General features: G+C 40.5%; 1 protein-coding gene and 1 long non-coding RNA gene across 7 annotated transcripts in view; one reads left to right on the forward strand and one right to left on the reverse strand.

Moving 5' to 3' along the window:
• The first annotated feature begins 358 nt into the window (after positions 1–358).
• The window catches only part of TECRL (trans-2,3-enoyl-CoA reductase like), a 58682-nt gene continuing 33810 nt past the window's right edge, over positions 359–25230 (forward strand). For 2 of the 6 annotated variants that reach the window (XM_085058059.1, XM_085058061.1), the window contains exons 1-2: positions 360–656; positions 13890–13941. In XM_085058059.1, the coding sequence (XP_084914185.1) occupies positions 423–656; positions 13890–13941 (286 nt within the window). In that variant the 5' untranslated portion in view covers positions 360–422. Of the gene's footprint in view, positions 657–13889; positions 13942–25230 lie in introns of all 6 variants that reach the window. The other 4 variants (XM_085058057.1, XM_085058058.1, XM_085058062.1 and 1 more) reach the window with 3 other exon arrangements.
• The window catches only part of LOC146437951 (uncharacterized), a 42504-nt gene continuing 22785 nt past the window's right edge, over positions 5512–25230 (reverse strand). The window contains exons 2-3 of the long non-coding RNA XR_014851604.1: positions 10664–10747; positions 5512–5756 (exon numbers count right to left, since the gene is read on the reverse strand). This is a non-coding gene — a long non-coding RNA (uncharacterized LOC146437951). The remainder of the gene's footprint in view (positions 5757–10663; positions 10748–25230) is intronic.

Consider the following 25230-nt stretch of genomic DNA (forward strand, 5'->3'; position numbering starts at 1 on the left):
TACCCATACATGTGTGTGTATGTGGACATTTAAAACATGTTACAGTAGGTAACAGTGGAATGTGCTGCATTCATTTCTGGTCACCCCTCTGGGGCTCTGGAATTTCAGGATCTGTTATCTGCTAATTGGGAATCTCTGGATGACTCGTGTCAAAGGCAGGTTTAAATAAAATGAAAGAAAAGAAAATCAGAAAGCAGCAGCACCACCAATACAGCACATCACGATAGCAGATTAAATATAGGCATGGATTACAGAGCCATTGTTTTCACTCCTGCTAAATAAGACAGCACACTCAAAATGGAATGCCACTTGACCTTTTGTGTCTCGTCAGCGTGTGGCTGTATTTAACTGATGCAGGGAGGAAGCATTTTCCCCTGGAACTGTCCCTGTTGATATGACGGTCGCTGCTGCTGGCTCACACCATGCTCAAGAGGCAGAATCCCAGCTCTCCAGAGCACAGTAGGGATCCTGCAGCCGATGGAGGAGCTTTGTCCATGTCTCACAATGACTCACGCTCTTTGCTCAACTTGTCTCAGCTTGTGCTCTCTGCTGGCCAAATCAAACCATCACCAGCGCTCAAACACTCAAAAATCACCTACTTTGAAGTAGAAATTGTCGATGTGCAAAGCAAGAAGCAGATCTGCATCGTGGACAAGGTGAGTGGATCATTCCAGCACGCTGGGGGTGTGCCTGGTTCACATGGTGCCAATTCAGGGACTCTGTTCAGTGTGCTGTGGTCTTATTCAGTAGCAGAAGTACTTTCATTCCTTCTCTGGGAGACACTAAGAAGTCCTGGCTAGTCACCACCCTGCGCTGTTCTTCTCCAGGATTTTTACAAATAATTCAACACTGGTTTGTTTTAGACCTCCTGGCTGCTCTGTGGACTGAAGGATATATCCTTAGGCTGACTCTTGACACTTAGGTTACGGTGTCTATTTCAGAGCATGATACTTACATGTTTGTTTCAGAATGGATACTCAGTTTTAATTCGTTTGTAAAGCTTACCATCTCAGCAATGCTATGAGTACTTGCTGATATGTAAATGTACTTAGCTGTGCCCTGCTTATTAGACTGGACCTGGCAATTAAAGAAAAAATTAGTTTTAAACAAAGAGTCTTATCTAAAAGACGTGTTTTGAGTTTTTGTTTGGTTTGTTTGTTTTAATAATGTGAGTAAAAAAAGTATAAACTAAAACCAAATTGCATAAGTAGGATGAGAGGACTGGCTAGGAAGGAAGTTTACAAACCCATAAATAACAGCTAAAAAAATGCTTCATAAATATTTTCATCACAGTTTTTGTGATTCATTGTCCCTCAGTGAAAGAGTTGCTCTCTTGCATGCCATGAAAATGGGAATCCTAATCTATTTAGCCTATGGAATTTTTCAGTAACTCAGAAGAGTTTTGAGACTGTTTTTCTAGGAAAAAAATTTCCCTTATCCTCACTGACAACAGCTGGAACAGGTAGATAAGTTTGCTTCAAATGTTTAATTTAATGCCTTTGAAATATGCAGGCTGGAATACTACCAGATTTCCAGTGTTCTTGATAATTTAAAGGCTTTTTCTGCAATTTGTGTGCCTAGTTAAAGGTAAATGTCTCATTTGTTTATTTTTAATGGGGCAAAATATTTTTGGCTATTTTTTGAAATCTAGCCAAAGAAGAAACATGCACAAAATGGTCAAACAAGTAGGATGACTATTAACAACAAGTTTGATGTTAGTGTTCACATTACTTAATTTACTGAGTAATATTTACATAGTTGTTAGCTTATCTACATACATTTAGAATTAGGTTTTGATCAAAAGAAAGACTAAGTTTCTGACCTTGAGCTTTCCTATAGTGTCATTAAAAGAAATAAAGTACAGAAACAGCATTAGGCAAAGAGCCACATTTCAGGAATCCTTCCATGCTGCTGGGATGATACCAGACCTGTGTTTAAATCTGTATTCTGAGTTTATCTGACCCCGAAGATTTTCTACACCTCCTGCAAACCATGGACTCTACCTCTGTAGTGGTGAAAACAGAAACAGGAGTGGTGATTGCCAAGTACTCTTTATCCAGAGGTAAAATACACACAGGGCAGCAATAACAACTGAAGTCTCTGCTCAGCAACAGGAATGTACATTCAATTTACATGGCCAGCAGCATGCACTTTTCTTTTTTTTTTTTTTTTTTTTTAATATTTTTGGCACAGTACCAAGGGTTTGGTACAAGTACAGTACAAGGCTGAGATTTTCAAGACTGCCTGAAGAATTTGGTGTCTGCATGCTTATTCACCTGGTAATTTAAGTCCCTGTATTTGCTGTGATAATCCCTTCCTAAGTCAACCCTGAAGGTACAGGAGTTGAGTTCCTTGCTTCCATGAACACTTGTTAGTATTGGTGAATTTAATTGCAGTTGGTTATTAGAGCAAACAAGAGATTGTTGGTACTGGATTATGCATAATTTTCTGTTTAATTAAATAGAACTCATACAGACCCAACATGACACTTCTAATTCCTGTTTTCTGTTTGTAAGATAGTTATGATTAACTTAATTTCTTGGATTTGCATGTAATTATTGCTTGTCAGAATAGGAGAAAATAGGAACCACAAATTTTAAAATGTATGTATTTAGAATCTTATTGCATATTACTGGGGTTCAGACTATTATGATTTAGCAAGTGCATTTTGTAAAATTCACAGAATAATAATTCTAAAGGGACAAACTGTTATAATGGCAGAAAGAAGAACTCTTTCTTTCTCCACCTAGCAGAAACTCTGGCAGAGTGATTCAATGCTTAATGCTGTGTGGTTAAACACTAGTAGCTCCTTCCACAGGTTGAGTTTCCAGGAGATTCTTGCATGTGCCTATGAATGCTGTCCAGATTAGTGGGAGCTGTGTAAAGTCTGCAAATTTATGGTACATTTAACTAGTTCCGGTATTTAGCAAGAAATAATTTCCTGTCCTCAGTGCAGTGTCAGGGATTTAGAAAAGGTTTGTTTGGCTGTGTATCTTGAGAAATCAATTGGAATCAATCCAAGGTTTTGAATCCAGCACAATTAATTCTCTGATTTAATTCTCTGTCTGAAAAAAGAAAATAATGTCATTTCCTTCAGCTTTCTTTCTCATCTTATACTTTTGGGAAGGATGACTCACTTATATGAAGTGGTTCTTGTAAGTCCTTATCTTTAACTTCAAGGAACAAAATAAATACATATTTGTCTGGTTTTTAAGCCTTTAAGACACATTCACATCATAATGCAGGCTTTTTCACAGCCATGAAAAGCAGGAAAAAAACATACTGAAATGAAGCAGAAGGAGAGAAAAATCCCAGACACTTTGGTCTCATAGGTGTCTCCTGCAGGAGCTAGGTCTGGAGGAAAATTACCTAATCTTGCAAAACTTAAAGTAAAATTCACACGAGTCAGCAACACTGGCAGTTTATTTTGCACATGCACACCGTGAACATGAAATTCTTTATAGGAGTATCATTCCTTTTATTTAATATTGCCAACCTGCTCTGGGGACTTTCTCTGCTATGGATATGACATTATGCAAGTAGTTTGGTGCACATGAGCTTTTTCAGTGAGTTACTTAAAGAATTTAAAAGAGAAATAATAGCAGTGTGAGATCTTTTTTTCCCAGATTTGCTCTTGCTACAGAAATTAATTCTGAAGTGATATGCCATGGAGAAGAGGCTTCTGATTTTGGGGGATGGGGAGGGAATGAAGGAATCACAAACCTTCCTCAGTTTTTTTTTTTCCCTTGTTCCCCCCCCCCTTTTTTTTTCAGTTATTCTACAAAATACCCCCAAACTAGAGGAAGTCTCCAAGTAGAAGAAGTTAATTTAAACTTAGTCTACAACTGTCCCTAAAATCGGTATATAAATGCTCAGAGGAGGTACGTTGGGACTAGGCACTGAAGTTTTGAGGATGGGTATGAGCAGCCTCCTTCTCCACACACTGCCCATGACAGGACAAGAGTCCAAGTGTCTGGGCCAGTTTGCATGACAGCATCCTGGGTTTTCCTTCCTTCTTTCCCTGATCCCTAGGGAGGCAGGCCCAGGAGAAGATTCTCTGAGCAGGAAGGTGCTTACCGAGGCAGCCAAAGGCATTAGAAGAGCTGCTGCCTGAAAGCCATAATTAGGAAAATTTAGCCAAGAAATTTGGCCCATATTTTGATAGTCAGGGGGTGGTAAGTAACAGGTGATAGCCTTGTGGGACAATTTTCAGCTCAATTTTAACATGCACATCCAATACTGCATTTGTGTGAAGATATTCTGTAGTTGAAATGTGAATGATACAGGTTTCTTGCTCAATGAATTAAAGATGTATTTAGCAAGGAATAACTCTCTTCTTTGTCCAGTGTAAAATAGCAGGTGAGCCTAGACGATTACAAGTCCCTTTTTTCCTCACAATTTATTACTTTGTATGGATGAAATTACTATCTCTGTGTAAAGAGGAAAGCATGTAATTACTGATTTCTTGTAAGCAATATTTCAATTAAAAATTGTCACAAAATGTCTAAGGATTTTAGCTTCTGTATTGCTTCCAAAAAGCCACAGAAAACAGCAGAACATGCAAAAATCATCCAGTCTTTTAAATGAAAGAAAACAATTCCTTTCTGTATTTTTTAACAAATTACCCACATTTTTTTTGCCACCCACAACTTATGAAAAATACATAGCTACTCAAAAATTGTTTTACTCATACATTGTTCCAAAAGCCTGATGTAGGTTGGTTTTAAAGTTATCGATGTGCAGTGATTTGATTTATAAATGCTGTAAAGGCAACTCATAACTGTTTCTTTTATAGCATTCATTGTATAATATTTTTTTCTTCAAATTAACTTGTAGTAAAATGTATTTTCCCACAAACATAGCGCAGTGTAATTAACTTTGCATGAGTTGCTTTTAAGGCAGAAAGTGTTACACAACAGTTTTTACAGAATAAATCACCTCTGGGGAAACCAGCAGAGGAAGCTTTTTCCCCTCAAAAGCCTCAGAGCTCAGTAGTTTTGTGCTCTACAATTTTGCAAGTTAAGCTGTAAACAGAGGTGCAAATTCGGGTTTTGGCTACTATGCAGGGACTGTCCTTTTCAGAACATTTCCAAAGCCTGAAGAAGAGAGCTTGCTCATTCAGATGTGCAGGAAAAACTTCTTCCTTGATGTGTTGCAAAGATAATGGAAGCTACTTTCCTACTGTTCCTTACACCAGCTCTCCGTGCAGCACCCAGGGCTCTCTACCATTGAAATCTCTTTGTAAAACTGGATTTGTGTTAGTTAAACATTTATGGGACAACACACTCTGTAGGAACTTTTACCAATGTGCTTGTGAGTGTTGGCATGCTGTGCAATACCTACAATAAATGTCACGTGAATATTTTTACTATAAGTGAATTAAAAGACCCTCACATAGACAAAAGTCCATGCATCAACCCAGTCACTTGTACATACACAACACTCCTTGCACTGAAATATTGCAGTGTGTATATTACTACATCTTTTGACAAAAATTAATTAGGACTTTTTCTGATTGCTCTGGAAGGCCTGTCTTTCTCTGAAAGAATTCATAAGCATTTTTTTGTTTGAAAAGCACCTGAATGCTGTTGTTTAATACAATGAATTTACAGTGGTATGTCAGCAGCATTTGCATGCAGAAATGCTGTCTCTGGTATCAGAAATCTCTTACTCTTGCCTGTGGGCTGCAGCTCTGTCACAGAAAGTGAACAGCCGAGGAGAACAGTCATCACCAACTCTCTTTTGCACAGTCAGCTCTGGCAAATAAAAATAACTTCTCACATCATGGCTTGGAGGTTAGACATACCACATTCATTTTAGGTGAGCAAATGCAGTCATTAAAGCAGGCAATGAAACTCTGCAAAGGAATTCTGTGCAGTACCAGAACATTGCCTCTAATGTCAGACTCTCCCTATTAGCCTCATTCTAGGGAAGCAAAGTAAAGAAATCCTCTCTCAGGAAAGAGATTAATATTTTCATGGCCATTTTAAGTATTTTCCCCCCTAAAATCTTTCCCTTCTAATATTTCACTTAAGAGGGCTATATTTTCTTCTCTGTGGAGGATGAGCAGAACCTGTGACCATCCACAGTGGCCTCATTTCATGCAGATGATTTTTATCATCACTTTTGTCATTCAAGCAACCTATCACTAAAGATGTGCCACCTCTGATGCCAGAGATGCCCAAAGGGCATCATTGCTGTGTAAGTCCTCCTTTTTTACTTCCTTTGGGAAGGAGGATTTCGTGGTATCTTTTACTGTACATTTTCACAACATCCAGCACAACAGGGATCTAGTTCCTGCTGGGAGGCACTGCAAAAAAATACATTTATAAAATCTGTGTGTTTTCTTGCCTGTAAGAATTGAATCTTACACCCAGCCCCCAGTGCTGGAAGTGATGACAGTATTTTCTTCTTCAGTTATTATTTATACTTGGTAAAGTAGGTAAACATATTCAAATTCTGTTGTAGCAATGCATGACACTTATTTCTTCCTGGTCTGCTAGAAATTCACATAATTTTAATGTCAATATAGCTATACAGAAAGTTTCAGATGAAAAGAAACAACTATACATATTACTTCTTGCTTGCTGTGAGAGGGCTTTTTAAATGGAATACCTGGAGAATACTTGATTTTTCTGGAAGAGAGAGAGGGGGGAAGGGGGGAGAAGCTGATGGCTTTAGGGCATTTAGCATTTGTAAAGGGATAATTTAAAGAATTACAGAAGCTGCAACAGATGACTAATGCTTCAGCTGATACTAATCGAAGCTTAGAAGTGCCTTTAAATGACAGGTTTGTACATCTCTTATTTTAGATTTAAAAAAGCGTAAGCCTGGGGAAAGAAATAAAGAGAAAAATATAATAAGATTCAAAAAAATTAAAGTTTCATTCAAAGTTCAGCAAAAACAAGAGAGTAAATTCATGAGACACTCACTGAACATAAGCCATTGTGGCCAGCAGTAAAAGCCAGCTATGTTACCAGAGCAGTGAATATTGCCAGAATTTTATCTGTAGAGACAGATTCCCAGCCAGTGAGAAAATGTCCTCTTTCCCACCAAAGCTATGACATTTTACCCCAGCTGCACATTTGCCTTATTGCATCAAAGATTATTCACAGATTATTGCAAATTATGAATGCACTGGAGCAATACAAGACCATAGGGAGCAGTAGGTGTTTTATTAGCCTAATAGTTAACAGCACAGCCCATGATGGAAAGTTAGGTGCATAATGGCCTCTCATGTAGGCATTATTGTAGCACTAAAATACTCCTGCATATGATTTATTGCTCCATCAGAACATGCTTCAGGTTCTTTCTGAAGTCAGACGTGTGATTCTTCACAAAACACCTGAGCCATGTAGTCATGGATCTATAAATACCCAGCGGTATATATTCATGCTATCATTATATCTGCCTATGTTTAAGCAATTTTGGATTTTAAAAAGTCCTTAAAATGCAAGCTTTTCTTTCTTAACAGCTACATTTCCTGTGCTTCAAATGAACCAATTGTGGCAGTCAGAGAATCTCTGCCAGAAGTACAGCAAGCATGTCTTCCTTGCACTTGGTACTGAATAATGAAAAGTACTTGGATTTCTAACAGACCCGATGCTGCCTGCTTGTTCTCATATCACCCTTGCTTCCCATTCCTTTCTGCTGCTTCTCAGCTTCCAGCTCCCCTTCATGGACCTGCTTTATTAGCCCTGCTACTCATAGAACCACTTGTTTTGCCAAAATATGTTCTTCTGTGACTTTTCTTTTGAATTGGTTGATCTTTTGGCTTTTTTTACTTCATGCAGTTTGTGACCATCCTGCACTAAAGATTAGTTGAGTTTCTTGGATGCACTTCTTGATTTTAAATTTTAGCAGTCTGTGTAGATACAAAAAAGCAAATAAAAATATATACAGACAGTTGATTGAAAAGGGAAGACAAATTCAGAGGTTCCACAGCTAAGCCATATGTTTTATCTGTGCTAGAACTGGCAATCAAAATCCAAACAAAAACATAAACCCCAGCCTAAGCCTCACTTTCTTCCTGAGAAGTATGGGTCAAAATTATTCTTTATTATTCTTTATTATTCTTTATGATTTATATTTTATTTGAGAAAATATTGCTATATTTATTTATAATAAAATAAAATAATATTTATTTTAAAGCTTATTTTATTATTTGTGTTTTATATTACTTTTTTTTGGGTCAAATAATTTGTTAAGTGCATATCCCAAATGATGTTTTCTTTGAAAATGACAGTGGGAAAAAAAATGAGTCTTGAATTTTTGATGAGGTAGAATTTGGGAAAGATTGCACTACAAATTAATTTTGCAATATTTCAATCTGTTATGACACAATAAATATTTCAAGTTCAATTTATTTTATAACTTAATAGTGCATTTATTTGCATATTATTTCCTATTGGGTTATTTTCAATGACACGAGAGCCATGTGTTATATTATTTTGCACTATCATGATAGATGTGTCATAAAATAACGCAAAAGTAATGAAAGTTCCATGCAGATGAGAAATAAAAAGTAATGAAAATAACACAACAAAATGAATTTCCAGCATGTGTCAGAAACAGATTTTTAAAAAAAAAAAATCTATTCCATTTTTAAAATTTAAAGTCAACGCAAATTTACACACCCAGAGTTTTGCCAGAACAATCCCATTTCTCTGGTAGAAAAGTGTTGTGACAGAGGCTTCCTGACAGGTTCTGTTGAGGTATACAGTAGTCTTACTCAACTCCCCTTAATAAAAGGTCAAGAGGGCATGAGGGGATGTACCATTTCTAGTCAGATTTGCTCAGAAATAGCTGTACATGTTGAATTCTGTAAACTGAGGGATTGCTGGCACACCCTCTGTCTGTAATTCCAATGGATTACACCCTCTTTACTTCCACTCTCATCTTTAGCAGGGAGAGAAAAAGCTGTTTTTAGTGCCTGACACTTTTTCAGGCAATTTCTTGCAAAGTGAGATTATTATTTTTTTTTTTTTAATACAAGTACCTAGCTAGCAGTACAAAAACAATTAATCATCTTTAGAGACAAACTTGGCTGGTGTAAATCAACATGACTGCACGCAGTAAGCATGTGGTTATGTGTATTCTTAGCTAATTTGGCCCATAATCACTGGAAATATTAGTCAGTTAGATTATCTCATATGCCAAGGTTCATGTGACCAGATAATAATCTAGAAGATTGCTCAGTGAGCCCTCTGCTTACGTACATGTACTGGAAACTACTTCAGCTAAAACCGTAATTTGGAATATCTCCTGTTTCTGGAAAGACTGGATTGAGATCAGAGCTAGTTGTTTGGTGGGCACTTCACTGCAGTCTACTGAGTGAAATACTGGATTCTATATAAAGCCTTTGTGTGGCTGCTGACAACACTTGTCTATATGTAGTTACCTCTATGCCATTTCCATGGTGAGCTCATTTATTTATATCTCTTTGGGCATGATCAGCACACTGGCTCACCAAGAGAGCAGCGTGGGACACACTGGGAAAGGTTAGAGCAAAACAGTACCCAGTTTTCAATTCTGTCTGAAAACTGACAATAAGAAGAGCCAATCTGATCTGGAAGTCAAATTCACAAAACATGGAGATCAATTGGAACAGGTGTTTCTCTAATTAACTTTCTGTGGAATGCTGCTGATTTCTGATAATACAGCATGGTGCCTAAACAAGGACAGGGAGCAAAAACAGTAATTATGTAGTATTTGTTGAGTGGTGAATTTGGAAATTGCCTGGCTTTCCCATTAGTTGGTTATCTGTTTTGCAGCTGGATCCTCAGCTGCAATAAACTGATTTCACCCTTTGGAACAAATTTACCCTGGCTGAAGATGGGGCTGTGGTTAATGAGCAGCTGGAGTGGCAGAATTTCTGAATTTCTGCAATTATGGAAAATGACTGCATGTTGAGAAGTAGGTGACTCAGCAGTGCAGTGGTACTGACATGTCACAAAGAGAAAAAAATATTCAAAGGCAAATGTTGAATGAAAGATTACTTATGTGCTGAAATTCTATTATTCAAGTTCTTATTGATATTCTGCTGACCTCTAACCCCTACAATAGTTCTTTAGTGCAAGGAGTGTGTGATGCAATTACATTCAGATCACCAGATCTGGCATAATTCCTTGACTTATAAATGTGAAAGAGATATGAAAGTGAATAACTATCTGATTAGCTTGCACTCACAAAAGGCAGTATTAAGTTCCCTTAATATCTTCCACTTATTGCTCTCCCTTGAGTCATAACATAAAATACTGATACTTTAAATCTTAAAAAGAAATGTGGTGCTTTGTGCATTGGTGTCTAAAGGAAGAATAGAACTGGTATGGGTGACCCAGAAGGTCCTTTAATTCTTGAATTCCTATAGATGAAAAGTTTCCTCAAATGGAAAAGTGAAAGTTTTCTGGCTGTGAAGGTACAGGAAAACCAGGATTTGACATTTTAAAACCATCTTTTCTGAATGAAAAGTGTAATGAATGCAACCCAGAGCTGCAAAATATGCATTTATTCATAACTTTTTTTTCAAGAGAAAGTAGTCTTGAACCTTACACGATAGTCACTTATTAGAAAGTTGACTATACTTTAAATTGGGTGTTATACTAGAAGTTAAGAAGTTGTAGGGAAAAACTGGCTTGACCATCAGACTATAGAAGGTACATACCAAATAAGAGCAGAAATCCATCTTGTTTTAAGCAAACTAAGGGTGGTCTCTCACTCTGCTTTCCTGTTGCATATTTGAAAAGTGCTGAAATAAAGGAAAGAAAGGGTTATAACACTTTCAGAAATAATTCAGAAGAATGAAAGGAGAGTAAGACTAATAATTACAGTGAAATATTCCAGGGTGTTTTATTCAGTTAGCACAAAGGGTAATAAGAGCAAATGCTTTCCCAGTCCTTACAATTCCTTAGCTTGTATTGATGTACAATGAAAAGAACAAAAGATAATTAATGGTCTACGAAGAGGACACTCTTAGTAGTAAGCTGGTGTCTCAGCATCCATCTTCTCATTGATCAATATTAGAAACTATAACTTCACTGGTTGTTTTATGGGGTCTTTAAAAAAGGACACAGAATTATCCAGATCATAAAAAAATGTATTTCATTCTTTTGTGGCTCTAGCCTCATTATTCTGCCTGGGAAAGGACACTGCGATTCTTCTATGTCACAGCCCATTCTGAAGGGGGAAAGTATTTGTGTCATTTTTCAGCTGGCTATCTGTGTAGCTTGTCTCAAGTGGAAGGGTGGAAGGGTCCTTCTCCCAGCCAGCTGGCTCATAAACCAAGTGTCCTGCTGCCCTCCTGGCTGGATGTGTGCTCCATGCCTTCCCTGGGCCCCTTCCCTGCTCAGAGCTGCCAGCCTGCGACTCACCAGCCCAGCACATCTCGGGATCTGAGCTGGCAGGGCTGAAAGCAGCTCTGGCCAAGCAGCTTGGATGTAGCCAGACACAGCAGTGCTCCTGCTAATGAGCTCTGCCTGGCTCAGGGGTGTCCCACAGAGCACAGCCCTTCCAGCTGCACCTCTGCTGTGTGAGTGGCAGCCTTGGAAGGTGGGCAGTGATGTGTGGTACTGCACATCACACCCCACGGACACACTCATTGGTTCCTGGGCTGCAGCAGGACATTGGGAGCACTTTGTAACTTTTAAACACCTAAGGCATGTGGATGGCTCTACAGGTAGACCTAAAACACTAGCTTAGATTAATATTTTTAGAAGCTGCCATAGCACGGTTTGGAGGGGAGAAAGCAGTGATTGTCTCAGGATGGAAAAAAAGGTAGAGTTGCAGAAAAAAGGTAGAGATGTAGAGGTAGAGTTGCTAACAAAGGCTGAACTAGACATTTTGAACAGATTGAGAGCAGCTCTGCCCTGAAGTCAAAACATACTCAGGAGGGCTGGAGGTGGAGACCCTGGGCTCTGTTTTGAGCCAGCAGTGCTATTCAAGTATGCTAAACTTTACAGTTTCTCATCTTTCTTTGACTAAATCAGATGATCAGCTCTCCACAGCATGGGTTGGCCCTAGCTACTCTATCCCAGAACCCATCATGGTGAGATGCTGATCTCCTGTGGGGATGCAGACCCTGCAGTAATGTGGCTTATACTGTGTTTAGAAAGCCAGATCATCCTCCATCAAACTGGAAAAGACCATCCCTGTCCTTCAGCTGTCAGTGCCAGCTCTGAATGCCTGCACATCTGCCCTGTGCTAGGACACACAACAGATTTTGGTCTGCAGTCTTGTGTGCTGAATAGTTGTTGCCAGCTAACGGCGCTTGTGTCCATATCTGATGGGTTCTGGGCTCCAGGCCTCACAGGGGTGAGATTGCAAAGTATGAGAAAGCAATTTCAGACATTTTTAGAGGTTTTGAGAACATAACTCCCCCAGCTCCAGCATTCAAGTACACAGAGGATGCACACAAGGCAAGAAAAGGCACGTGGAGACTATGGAGATGTGCTGTTCTACTGGGTGCTGCATGGAATGGCTTAAGTGCAATAAATGCAGATCAAATATTTCTTTCCTTTTTGAGCTAAGAAAGATAAAATGGCTTCTTCTATTGTTCCCTGTAGCTAGGAAGGGACTCCAAGGGCAATTTCTCTTGCCTGGACTAGTACTGTTCAGCATTGTTTGGGTCAACACAGATGCTGGGGACAGGGAAAGGGCAATTCTTGATTTCAAGGAGCCCAGGCTTTGATTTGGGTGGAATCAGCATTGCTTAGCAGCCACATCAGAGGGACAAGTCAGGGTTTAAGTAGAGTTTCACTTACAGCACTTTCTGCAAATAAGGACTTTTTCAATGCCCAGTAAAACCCTCTGTAACTGTGGAAAATAAAGTGTTCTCATCTAAACCCAAAGAAAAAGCTAGGAAAAAAATCTGTACTTTACTACCTTTTAGCACAGGTGTCATTTTATATCTTTAGATCACTGAAATCTGTATTGAGCTCTCTGCCTGTTCCTATTATTACTGGAAGAAAGTTGGGTTACTCATAAGTACTAATGGCATATTTATTGTATATTTGCGTGGAGTGTCAAATTATATAAGAGTAAACTTTTCTTTCTGCACTGATTTGTTACTTTAGAGTCAGCAATTTTATTTTGTTGCATTAGTATTTCTCCAAACTCAATCTTTCCAACAAAACAACCTATGTTAAGGTGCTGACTGATCTCTACTAGGATAGTTTCTTATATTCTTCTCTATTCTTTTGCATGGTTATTGTCACAATCCACTAGTAAGTAGCTCAACATGCTACTTCCTCAAGAGTCCCATTGCCTTTCCTTGTAAACACAAGGTAAATCCAAATCTTTCACTCTATAAAATTCTGTGTTTCTCAGTTAATTTGTACAAAGTATATTAAGAAAACAGTATATATAATAAAATAGAGACTAAAAAGCCTCCAGACTGCCCTCTAACACAGTGACACCTGAATTGCTACAGTGCACATGAACAAAAGCATGCAGAAAGGAACTCATTTCAGGCAGAAAGGACAGAACCTCCCACTTTTGCTACTGGCCTCTCCAGAAAACCCTTTTGTGTCTCTAGGAGATGGAACTCAGCACGCTTGAACCCAGCTTTAAAGCTAAACCCTTCGAGTTTTCCCACTGGTTTGATCTTGGGGGCAATTATTGCATCAAGCAGGGCCAGCAGCTTTCCCTCTATGACCCTTGTGATTTCACCCTTCCATCTCCAAGCAGAGGCGCTCCAGGTAATGTATAAGTCAAAAATGGGCAGTCCCTAATAACATACCAACCTGTGAAAGCAAATTTACTGATTTGTTTCATTTTAGCCTGAAGAACTTACAGATAAATGTAAGCATCTCTTCATTAGAGGAGTGGAGAAGAGATCCCAGAGCAAAGAAGAAGGAAAAATTAATCTGCATGCATTTTGCTTTCTTTTCCAGGTACCACCAGCATCTACCATTCTTGATGTGAAACACAAATTTCACAAAGCATGTAAGTACTATGGCTACCAGGCTGGAGGCATGGTTAGAGGCCTTTCACTTAGAAAAATTGTCAAATTTATTTTTCATGAGTCTCACACAAAAGCTGAGGATGGCTTGACAGCTCCAGTGCTCAATAAGAACAGTGTTTGAACTAAGGTTCTATTGTAGTTACTGCAGATGGGAGAGACTGGAAGGAGAGAACTGCATAATTTATCACTGCCAGCACATGAGGGGCAATAGTTTTTATCTTGTTTTTAACATTACACTGTGTCAATTCAAGACCAGTACTGCATTTGTTCTCCCAGTGTTATATTGGATAAACTTCAATAACAATAGACTGATTCAAGCTGACCATGTGGACTAAAAAGCTCCTGTAGTGGGAAACCTGAATTCAGAGTGATTAAATAACATCTGGATTTAGGTTAGATATAGAGAAAAAAATCTTTATGGTGTGGGTGACGAAGCAGTGGCACAGGTTGCCCAGAGAAGTTGTGGATGTCCTATCCCTGGAAGGGTTCAAGGCCAGGTTGGATTGGGCCCTGAGTGGCCTGGTTTAGTGGGTGACATCTTAGATACTGAGCTTTCATTATTTTTACAAAAAAAGGGTGTGTGTTCAACTAAAGGCTAAATGCCTTTTGCAAAAAAAAAAAAAAAAAAAAAAGGTTGTCAGCCACTAATATGCTTGAGTTCAGAGTAGGGTAAGTAGAAAAAGCATTATGCTTCTCCTCTGTCCTTAGAATTTTATAAAACACTAAAGCTTAAGGCATCTGTGGTTGCACTCTGGTTCAGTTGATGAAGCGAAAGGCTGTTAACCTGACTGCTCTAAAGTTACTTATTTTCCTTCCCTGCAAGGGCTTGTAAAATACAAAATGGCAAAAGTTCAAAAGCCACACTGCTGAATATGAAAAGATCGAGTGCATAAGTTTTAATATTTCAATAAGGGTACGTCCTCCCATCAGTTTGTCAGATGCAGTGCACTTCTGCCTACAATCTCTTAAATCAATTGAAACTGGATTTATATTGATGCAGTTTAAATCAGTTGGAGAACATTGGCCCAGAGGTTTATGCCAATATAACTGTAATGAAGTTTTTAATGGATTAGGGCTAAAATGATGCAGGTTTGTGTATGAGCCATTTTAATGGCACCTGTTTTGATATTAAAAGGCATCTTACTCCTCAGGTAGTCCCAGTGATGTAAGTGGAGCTGAGTATAAAGGAAGACAGTAAGCATACAACAAAGCCCAGTACACATCATGAAGCAAACCTCTAGCAGTGCAGTGTTTTACAGCACATGGAAGGGCTGGCAAGTGCCTTCAGTGCTTTTTCAGTTCTCAGTTTTTTACGTCCATTCCTCCCATTCCCGGGAGTACACTGTATCAGTGTCCTGTGTCCTTTCTTCTCATTTCAGCTCGTTGCTTTGATCTCCCTTTTCCAGTTCAGCCTGGATGTTGTTGTCTCATGAGGTTCTCCCCCCCTCCTCCTCCTCTCCCAGTTGCAAAGATCAAACCTTCACTTTTTTCTCTTTGTATAGTTAGTAGGACAACAGCTAATAGAATACAGTTCTCTTCAGCAAAGGCTGAGAAGGGGCTGAAGCTGATCTGTGGATGCCTTTGGTTAGCATGCTATTTTGTACTAGCTCATGCATTCATTTCTGTCATTTTGTGTGTGCCAGACTCACATGTTCCCCTATAATCTCTCATTAAAACACACTCCTACGCACACCCCCTTACAGTCTCCCTGTCTTCATACATTCTGCTTTGATCACCCATGCAATTAAGCTTTCTCCTCAGCTGGTATCTTGTCAGCCCTTCAGTGAGAGGAACCCCTCTGCAGCAATTTCATGAGCATCATCTCTGTCACTGATCAGGTTTTGCTGTCTGATTTAAGAAAGGAGGAAAAAGACTGAATTATGAATTGCAGCACAGGCTGTTAATCATTAAAATAAAACAAATGACATGCAAGTGACACTCGCCATCTTATTGCTAAGTAATTTCTAAGTTAGTCAAATATTAGTTTGGATCTATGTTCATACAGAAGGCAGAAAAGGGATTTAGAAGTCCAGGAACAAATGGTGAAATACTCCTCAGCCCTCACTGCAGCAAAACTGTCTCTACTGAAAAAACCCCAGCAAAACCTGACCCTGTGCTTTTTGTGGCATTGAGTTCAGGGGGGCAATCCCAGTTTTATCACTGGAGGTTCAGGGATCTTAGTGGAGAATAACCATTTAAGACAAACTGCTATTTTCATGGGAATTCAAAGCCGTTGTCCAGACTGAAGCTGTTTTGAATCTCCCCTGGCTGCTGTAGCCACTGCCCATGGGAGTGATGGGCAGCACCAACTGGGGTCAGCCCAGAACAGCAGATTTCTTTTTGCACCTCCCTCCAGCCATCAGCTCTGCAGGGACTTTCTGTAACAGATGTTAGAGCCAGGCTGTCACACTTAATAGCAAACATCACACCTGCCCACCATGGATCTGTCTAATCCTTTTTAAACCTACTTACAGTTTTGACCTCAGCAAAATCCTCTGGGAGGGAGTTCCACAATGTAAGTGTGTTGTGGACAAATGTCTACACTTCTGCAACTTGATATTTTCTGCCTGAAATTGAGTGGCAGCTGAGTGTCAGGGTGTCACTGGCCATCACGCTGTGTTGTCTGAGGCATGGGCAAGGAAGCCTCAATTAAATTGGTGCTCTGCACTAGGAGATTTTACTAGATTTTTTCTCATTCCTTTGGCTAGCTGGCAGAGATGGAACCAAGCCAAAAACTAAGTGTATAAAAAAGAAGTCTCTTGACCCATTTTCTCAGTTGCTTATAATGAGTTAGGTACCTGGCATTTTCTTTATCTATACAGATTATGTTTTCAATGGAGAAAGAAATACCTTGTAGGCTAAACTTCCAGAGCTCTTGTCCTTGGCAATAACTTTTCACCTTTAATTTATTTTTATCTTTGCAAAATGTATTGGACTGCTGGGGGAGGAAATCTTACAGATAGAAAATGAAGAACTGTAATAATAATGCTAATTCAAGTATCACATAACTAAAATAAAATACTTCCAGAACAGGTAATATAGTGGAGTCGGTGATCATTAAATATTTTCAAGGTTACTGCATGAAAGTTGCTGAAAAAGCTCTTGAAAGAAGAAGAAGAACAGAAAGGAAATGGGGAAATAAGATCTCAGCAGTACTGTAAGAAATTGATGGAGGAAACCTCCTGCACAAGGGGGACAGCACAACTGGAGCTATGGTTTGAAGCCAGATGGGTGAGATAGGGAGGCCAGAAATTGCCCCCTAGGCAGAAGGAGCAGGCAGAGAAGGAAGAAAGCCTGGTGATGGGTGGAAGGAAGAAGGGAACTCCAAGAGAGAATTGAAAACTTCGTATCAAGGGTAACCTGGTCTGCAGAGAGAAATAAAGTGCTCATGAAATAAGGAACATCTAAGCTAGCGAGTTATAGAGGGCATTTAAAATAAGCAATATCAGTGAAAGCAAATCATTAAGACAGAAATTGTCAGTAGATGGCACTCAAGAATAAACAGCATAATTTCTGAACAATATGACACTTCAGAACCTTGCTATACCATCTTATAACTGCTCCTTACAGGTATTTCTATAGTGATCCTGGGAGCTATGTTCCCTGGAATGCTGCTGAAATATTTTATGTTGCTTTTCTTGAGAGAGAGGAAAAGGAAAAAGAGACCAATTCCTTCATGATGGAACCAATCTCTCCTTTAGCCTCCTTAGAGCAGGGCAGTGTGTTAGGATTCATCTGCCAGGTTTTATCTGCTGCTCTCACCCTGCGTGTTCCCCAGAAGCCACAGGAGAACTGGCAGCCCTGCAGAACAGCAGAAGTCACTCTGACAGGGTGAAGAACAAGGAGGAGAATCTCTCATTGCTCAGAAATCACACTGCAAGTTTTGTGAGCTCAAGGAACAAGAAGTACTAAAGTTAATTCTTTAGTGGAGGAAGTCCTCTTTCTTTCCTCCTTTCTGAAAAGGCTGCTAAGGCTTTTCATGCTCTGAATGGGCAGCTTTTCTGGTTTTAAGCAGATCTGAGATCTAGCAGCATGATTCCAACAGCAAGGGCATAAGGAATAACTGCATTTTGCCAGGCCTGTGCTGACACACAAGAGCAGGCTGCAGAGCTGTTGCTGGAAAGGAGCACAGTACTGCATCATGTAATTCCCTTCTGGAGGCTGGCTGCGATGTTAAACTGCTAGGCTCAGAGAGGTGAGAGAGGATGCTGTGGGGATTAGTCATTAAGAGCAGTACCAGGGAGAGCGGCGACTGCTAAGCCAGTCCTTCCCTACCGGCTCTGTATAATCAGGACTGTCTGATAACACAGTCTTGCTGAGAACCTGCAGTCCCTCTGATTTCTCCACACTGTCTATTACAGCTGGATTCTCAGGTTGCAGAAAGTTAATGAAATCTGTCAATTTTGATGCCTGCAGAGACTCATGTGCCTGATGAATACATCTGCTGGGGACTCGGAGAAGCTGAATTATGCTATTTATGGCTCTGCAAAGTTGACTTCATAGTCTTGGCCTGTCAATCAGCCATTTGTGTCACAAACTAAAGAGACCCAAATAAGTTATATCTAGGGCACAGAGCCTTTCCAGAGGGATCTTTCTTCTGTCCTATATTAGGAGATCAGGCTTTGAGAAGGCCAAAATTTTTGAAAGAGGGCAATGATCTGATCCCACCATGAATCACCTTGAGCTGGATGCACTCCCTGGACAGAAAGGTAGCTACAAAGTCTATAGATTTTATCAGATCTCAAGCTCCTTCCTCCCTGATTGTGACCTAAGTAGTTCACACTAGCCCAGAATCCATATATGAAGGAGTTTTTGAAAGGACAGACAATATTGTGCTGTGCAGGCGTCTGATTGCAGAGCTCAGAGGCCCAGCATTACGTCCCCAGTACAGATTCTCAGAGCATATTGGGTTGGCAGTCACATCCAGCTATTGTTTTCAATAGATTCTGCCCTCTCTGCATTCATAACAGCTGAATTGGAAATTACACAATAAAGGCGAATCACTGGGGATGGGCAGTTATTACAAATGGGCACTAAGAAGTACAGTGATTTCATCAGTGTAAATTGCTTATTCATCTGTGTTGACTTTGTAAATGGAAATTACTAGATTAGGAGGAAACATGGTATTTATTCCACCTTATATTTATAACTTATTTTTTTTTTGTCTTAGCCACACAGCAGAGATCAATAGAACACTACTTTTTGATGAATTTCAGTATCCCTCAAATGACACAATTCTAAGATCGTTTTACTTCTCTATGCCTGTCAATACAACCCAGTTTATTAGGAACTCCCTGAATTTCTTGTTACTGCCACAGTGAGGCTTGCATATTCTGAAATCCTGTACTTTTTGCTTCCCAGCTCTAAGCACGAAGGAAGCAACAGCTCCTGCCACAGAACTCAGCCTGGTTGCTACCCTCTTCCTTCCCAGCTCACAATCAGAGATCTCATCCATAAGTAAATTTCTTCCTGCCTGTGCAGAACATTTCTGTCACAACAGGGACCCAAATTCTTGCCTTTGCATGGGGCTTTAGCCACAAGACCAGTCTGTCCAGCAGCTTAATTTCTATCCTGTGCAGGGAGGATGACCTCCTCTCAGCTTATTTGTGACATATCTGCGCAAATCTCTCTATCCAAAATACAGGAGACTGTCTGCTGGCCGAATCACACGGTCAGATTCGTGGGACTTGAATTTATGGCTTGGCTGTCAAAATAATTTAAGCCCTCCTGTGAAAGCTGGGAATTTTTTTTTTCCACTTCTTTGCAACAGCCAGTCAGGAAATTAGAATGGCATCATTGACCTAACACTGTTAAAAGAGAGGAGAAGCCAAACTGAGTTAGCCTTATGATTTTCATCTTCAAAGTGAATGAAGATTTACCTCATACTCAGCCACCACAAAGCCCACACCCCTTTCTGTGTTGGAGTTACAGAAAAACAATTCTGGCTATTTTCCAAAAGGGACAGACAATGCATGGAGCCCTTTGCATACACCCTCCAGAAGGTTCTGTGCCCTTCACAGACACTGCTGTGCATCCTGAGCTGTGGTCATAAGCCTCCCATTCAAGCCCAACTCATGTGTCTCTTGACACTGCCAAGGCCCAGATTTTGCATTTGGACATTTCTAGCTGGGGTGCTGAGATAACAACAGTGAGAGCAAGCACCAGACCAGGCATCTGCAGCTCATTTCTCTGCTGAGCACTTGAATCTCATTACGAGTTGTGGAGAAAGAGGCACTAAAGCAGTCTGAAAAGCATCTGATCAGACACCCATGAAGTTTTGCTTTTTGAAATATACACATGGTTACAGGAGCATTTCCATTATATATTAAATTCGGAAACTATGGTGGAGGTTTGGCTCACCCAGCTGATTTAGAAGCAGGGCAGATAGAAACTTAAGCAAGACTTTCAGAGTCAGATTTTTAAAGCATTTTGGTCTTCTAAAGATAATAAGAAAAGCCAGAAGGCCCCCTGGGACTTTTGAAGTCTCCTGATTAACACTGAAATGAATGTGATGTTTAAGACTTAGATCCTTAAGACTTGACCGATGGGAGTCATGCTATTGACAGGGGTGAGTATTGTGCTAGACACTTTCTCCCTTTTGAGCTTCATTTTCTATTCTATAAAATAAGAATAATTAACCTGCCTTTCATCCACCTTGGGAATCTTTTGTCTGTTTTGGCTGTGATCCTGTAAGAAACATTTGGGACAAAGAATGACTTAAATATATGTTTAATGACCTATTGAACCAGAGGGTTCTAAAACACAAAAGCCAGGATTCATTAAAGCCTTATAGAAATAAGACGACCTTCAGAAAACCAGCAATATTTAAATCAGCAATGGAAAAAGGGAAGATCAACTCAAAAAATTTAATGAAAATTCACATTATTTCTCTTTTTTTTTGACAGCTGCTGCATCTGCTGTTATTGCATTTCATTAGCAGGATTACAGATATCATTTCAGATGAGTAACATAATAAAGAAAAGGCAGCAAATCTATTGAGTTGTAGCTTGAAGCAGAACTGTCCCCCTCTGCTCCCTGGGATATTTTTCTCAGCTGAGATTTACAGGGCTCTAACAATGCATCACAAATGACATCCTATGTAAACAATTGGAGAACAAATGTGAGATGCTATTTAAATGCCTCATTAAGAAAAGGAAATTTCATAGCTAGATTCTTTGCTTTTCTTGACTTTGCAGTAGATTTAATTGACAGGTCTAGATGAAAAACATCAAATTTTTTTACCAGAATTGCCTGTTATTATTTACAATGTGTCTTATATTAGTGCCCATGGCTCAACTGAGAAAATTACAGTAGAAGGCTCTATAGAAGTAATCCAGGCCCTAGAGAATATCCAGTCTTAGGGAAAACGAGGAATTAAAGCCTACTTAACTGTACATAGAAGATGCCACAGTAGTTTTGGGTTTAAAACTGCTCCTACATCACTTTAAACTTTATATTAATGTTTTTTATCTGAAGAACAGACTAATTTCCAGTGTTAACCTGGTGTTCACCAGCAGACTCATGTGGGCTTAATGTTCATTCAAGGAACTCAAGATGCTAAAATCCCCAGTGGGTCTTCATTAGTGTGAAAAGGACCTCATGTCCATTAATAAGACAGGTGTCTGTTGATTATGGCAGGGTCAAGATCACCTCAGGCTGTAAATGTGCTCTGCATCTACATCAGGTTTTTCACAGGACTCCCTGTGCTTTTGAACACCTAAGTTGGCAGGTGGCCTTACTAAGATCCAACAGATTCTGCTACAAAGAGCTGCTCAGAATGGATGTGTATGAAACGTCCCAGGACTTCTTGTGAAAGACAGCCAACAGGCACTGGGTAACAGGAGAGGAAGGGAATCTCCCTTGCCAGAGTGGGAGGAACCTACCTGCTTGAAAAACCTGTGAGAACATGAGAAATAAATGACAAGTCCTGTGGTGCCATATCTGCTGGACAGGCTAGAGAAGAGGCAGCAGCTTCAGCTTCTAAGTTCAGACTTTCCCCTAGGTCTTCTCTGCCTCATGGATTTCCTGGGTGTGCTTTTGCAGCCCCTGCCTTCTGCAGGGCTAAGAGCTGAGACATAACAAGGAGCTGCAATTCCAGGGGTAGGTAGGGTCATGTGAGCAGAAGAGTAAGAGGGGCTGTTCAGAACTGCATGTGAAGGATCTCACCCTGGGATAGGGGTTTGTTTTGCATTTGTTTATATGCAAGCTGTCTCTCATATTTGTAGCCTATTTATTTATTTATTTTCCTGTTTCGGCATGGGGGAAAGAAACCCTAAGAAAAAGTGAAATAAGAATGCTTTCAAACAAAATATGGTATTTGCAACTGTTTCAAGTTAATGAAAGCAATGCATCAAAGACAAGAAGGTGAACAAACGATTCACAATAGAAATAATGTAGCAGAGTTTTGCCTCTTTCTAAATTGTCCCCAAGTCGCAGTGATATTGAATGTATTTGCTGTTGAAAATTATTCACCAGTGAAATAAATGATGTGTGAGTTATACTGGAGCAATGTATGTTGCCCTGGTTTAAATACATACTAGTGGAAGGCAATATTTTTTTATGTTCTGCCATTAGACTGCAAGTTCAGAGTGCACAAACAGTCTAGATGAGCTGTGTCTATAACATTTACAGAGGGAAAGCAGTGGAGGTGTTCAAAGGCCATGAAGTGTTTGCCATGTAGATAGAGACAAAACGTCATCCCTCAAATATGAGAATGAATACTCACCCTGCAGTATCACCACAATCAAGTCCCTTATGGGCTGTGTCTGTAAAGCTGTGGAAAAGCACTTTGCTGATCAGCTTTTAGCTTGGAAAAGACCTCTGAGATCATTGAATCCAACCTTTGACCAATCACCACCTTGTCAACCATCCATAGCCCTGAGTGCCATGTTCAGTTTTTTCTTGAACACCTCCAGGGATGGTGACTCCACCACCTTTCTGGGCAGTCCATTCCAATATTTAGAACCCCTTCCATGAAGAAATTCCTGCTGATGTCCAGCCTGAACCTCCCCTGGTGCAGCTTGAGGAATGTCCTCTGATCCTGTTGCTGGTTGCCTGGGAGAAGAGCCTGACCCCCACCTTGCTACCACCTCTTTCAGGGAGTTGTAGAGAGGGATAAGATCCCCCACAAGACTCATAGCAGTGCTTCTGAGGCACAAAAGCCTTTCCAAAACCTAAATAAAGTGGTGGGATAGGGGAATTAAACCAGTCCTAATAAACTTCTCCCAGGAAGGACACGGGAACACAACAGCTTCTGGCTCACGTACTGGTGTTTGATCTGTTGCCAGAGCAGGGCACATCTCTGCTGGCTTTTTCTCACTGCTCCTGGAGAAATTACAATTTAGCCCTGTTCTTAGTGGGAATTAATTTTCAGTGTGGTGAATTTACCAATGAATTTATGAGAAGTTAATTTGTACTAAGGACGAAATCATGTCAATTCAAATGTGTTCAGTTAATTGTTGATGGCGTTGGTGTGGCCATTAGATACAAAACCCACATTGCTTTGGGGGTCAGCAAGGGAAAGCATCCTGATTAGCTTAGTGGCTGGAGAGAGCACTATCCTCTGGATAGTCAATATTGAAAGAAAATTATACTTAATTAGCACATTTTATTAGCTAATTGACTGTGGAATGCTTTTAAAGAAACAGAGCCTGGGGTAGGACTCTGCCCAGTACATCAGCGGGGAAGGCACAAATGAGCTTTTGAGCCATCTTTGGTGTATCAGCTGTGATTGTTGGACCACTGTGTGCTTTCTGAAGCTGGAATATAAAACCAGCAGGGCCCCAGTCCTGCTGTAACATGTGCTGGCACTGGACTGCATTCAGGCAGCGTGCAAAGAGCACTGGGTTGAAACAGTGACCTCGCCAGTCCTCTGCTTTCTGTGCCTCTTGCATCTCTGTGGAGAGCTGCTACCTAAATGTACTCAGCAGTCGTGCTGATTGCGGCAGCAGCCACACCAGAGCTTTCTGAAGCGAGGGAGCAGTGACCTGTGTTATCAGTGTCCTGAAGAACAGCATATCTGCAACACTGTGAGGCACAGCACTGTTTGTTCTCTCAGAACCTGGCACGGGATGAGTATGAACAAAGGTTTTAAAAGACACAACATTTTAAAACAGGCCTTTATATCTTACTGCTTGTGTTTCCTGAGACCACGAGGCTGGACAGATAGCTGTGTTTAAATGCTCTGCTTTGCTGCCAGTGAAAACCTTGTCTGGGCTGGCTACTCCACACCAGTACAGATAGCTGAACACTTATGGATTGAGACAGGCAGCAACTGATTCCATAAACCGCCAAATATTAAGCTGCTTTTAAAAAAATCCTGTTAGAATATGGACAAGAAGATAGAGAATGAAGGATATTTTTATGTCCAAAGCACATATTTGGTTGTCAAATGTATGTTCCTTAATGTGCCGTTTCTCCTGTTTGTGTTGCCCTTCGTATGAAAGCTTCACTGATAGAGCTTATATTTAGGAAGAGAATCCTGCTTGAGCTCTCACATCCTCCTGATACCCGAACAGTTATCTTTGTTACCCTTTTCCAGACTTGTGGAGATGGGAGAATCAAAGGCAAAGATACCTACCAGAATACATATCCTAACTTGGCATAAATTACTCTCTTAATTTGGGCTGGCATTTCAGAGCCAGAACACAACTGTCTGCAAATATGAAGCAAACCCAGCACTGTTACAGTGCATGGGTGACAGACATGGCCCTGCCTGGGGATCCCTGGTCAAAAGAGTTCCCAAACCCACTAGGCAGAGCCCAGCTGCACTGACCAACCCCTGCCACCCTGCAGGGTGTGACTGTGTCCCAGGGGCAGCGAGGGTTGGGGGGGGGGGTGGTGTGTGTGGTGTTGTGTTGGGTGGTGTGTGGGGGTGTGTGTTGGGTGGTGTGTGTGGTGTTGTGTTTGGGTGGTGACACTGCCCCTCGGGGGTCACACTGCTGTCCTGGCCAGCCCTGCAGTGACAATGCCCCGTGAGGGTCACACTACTGTCCTGGCCAGCCCTGCAGTGACACTGCCTCATGGGGGTCACACTGCTGTCCTGGCCAGCCCTGCAGTGACACCACACGCTTAGCACCTCCTTACCCCCTGGCACTGAGGAAGGACAGTCCCCACAGGAAAGTTCCTTCCAGCTCCAGGCTTGTCAGAGTATCTATTTTCTTGTTTCTCTGTATTCTGGTCTATGGCTGTTATTAATGAAATAAAAGGTGAGCCTCATTCCCTTTCCCTTCCTTTGCCCACGCACATTAATTTAAATGCAAATTCACACA

The sequence above is a fragment of the Lichenostomus cassidix genome, chromosome 4 (assembly GCF_008360975.1).
Source record: "Lichenostomus cassidix isolate B80296 chromosome 4, HeHo_3.0, whole genome shotgun sequence".
NCBI classification, from domain to species: Eukaryota; Metazoa; Chordata; class Aves; order Passeriformes; family Meliphagidae; genus Lichenostomus; species Lichenostomus cassidix.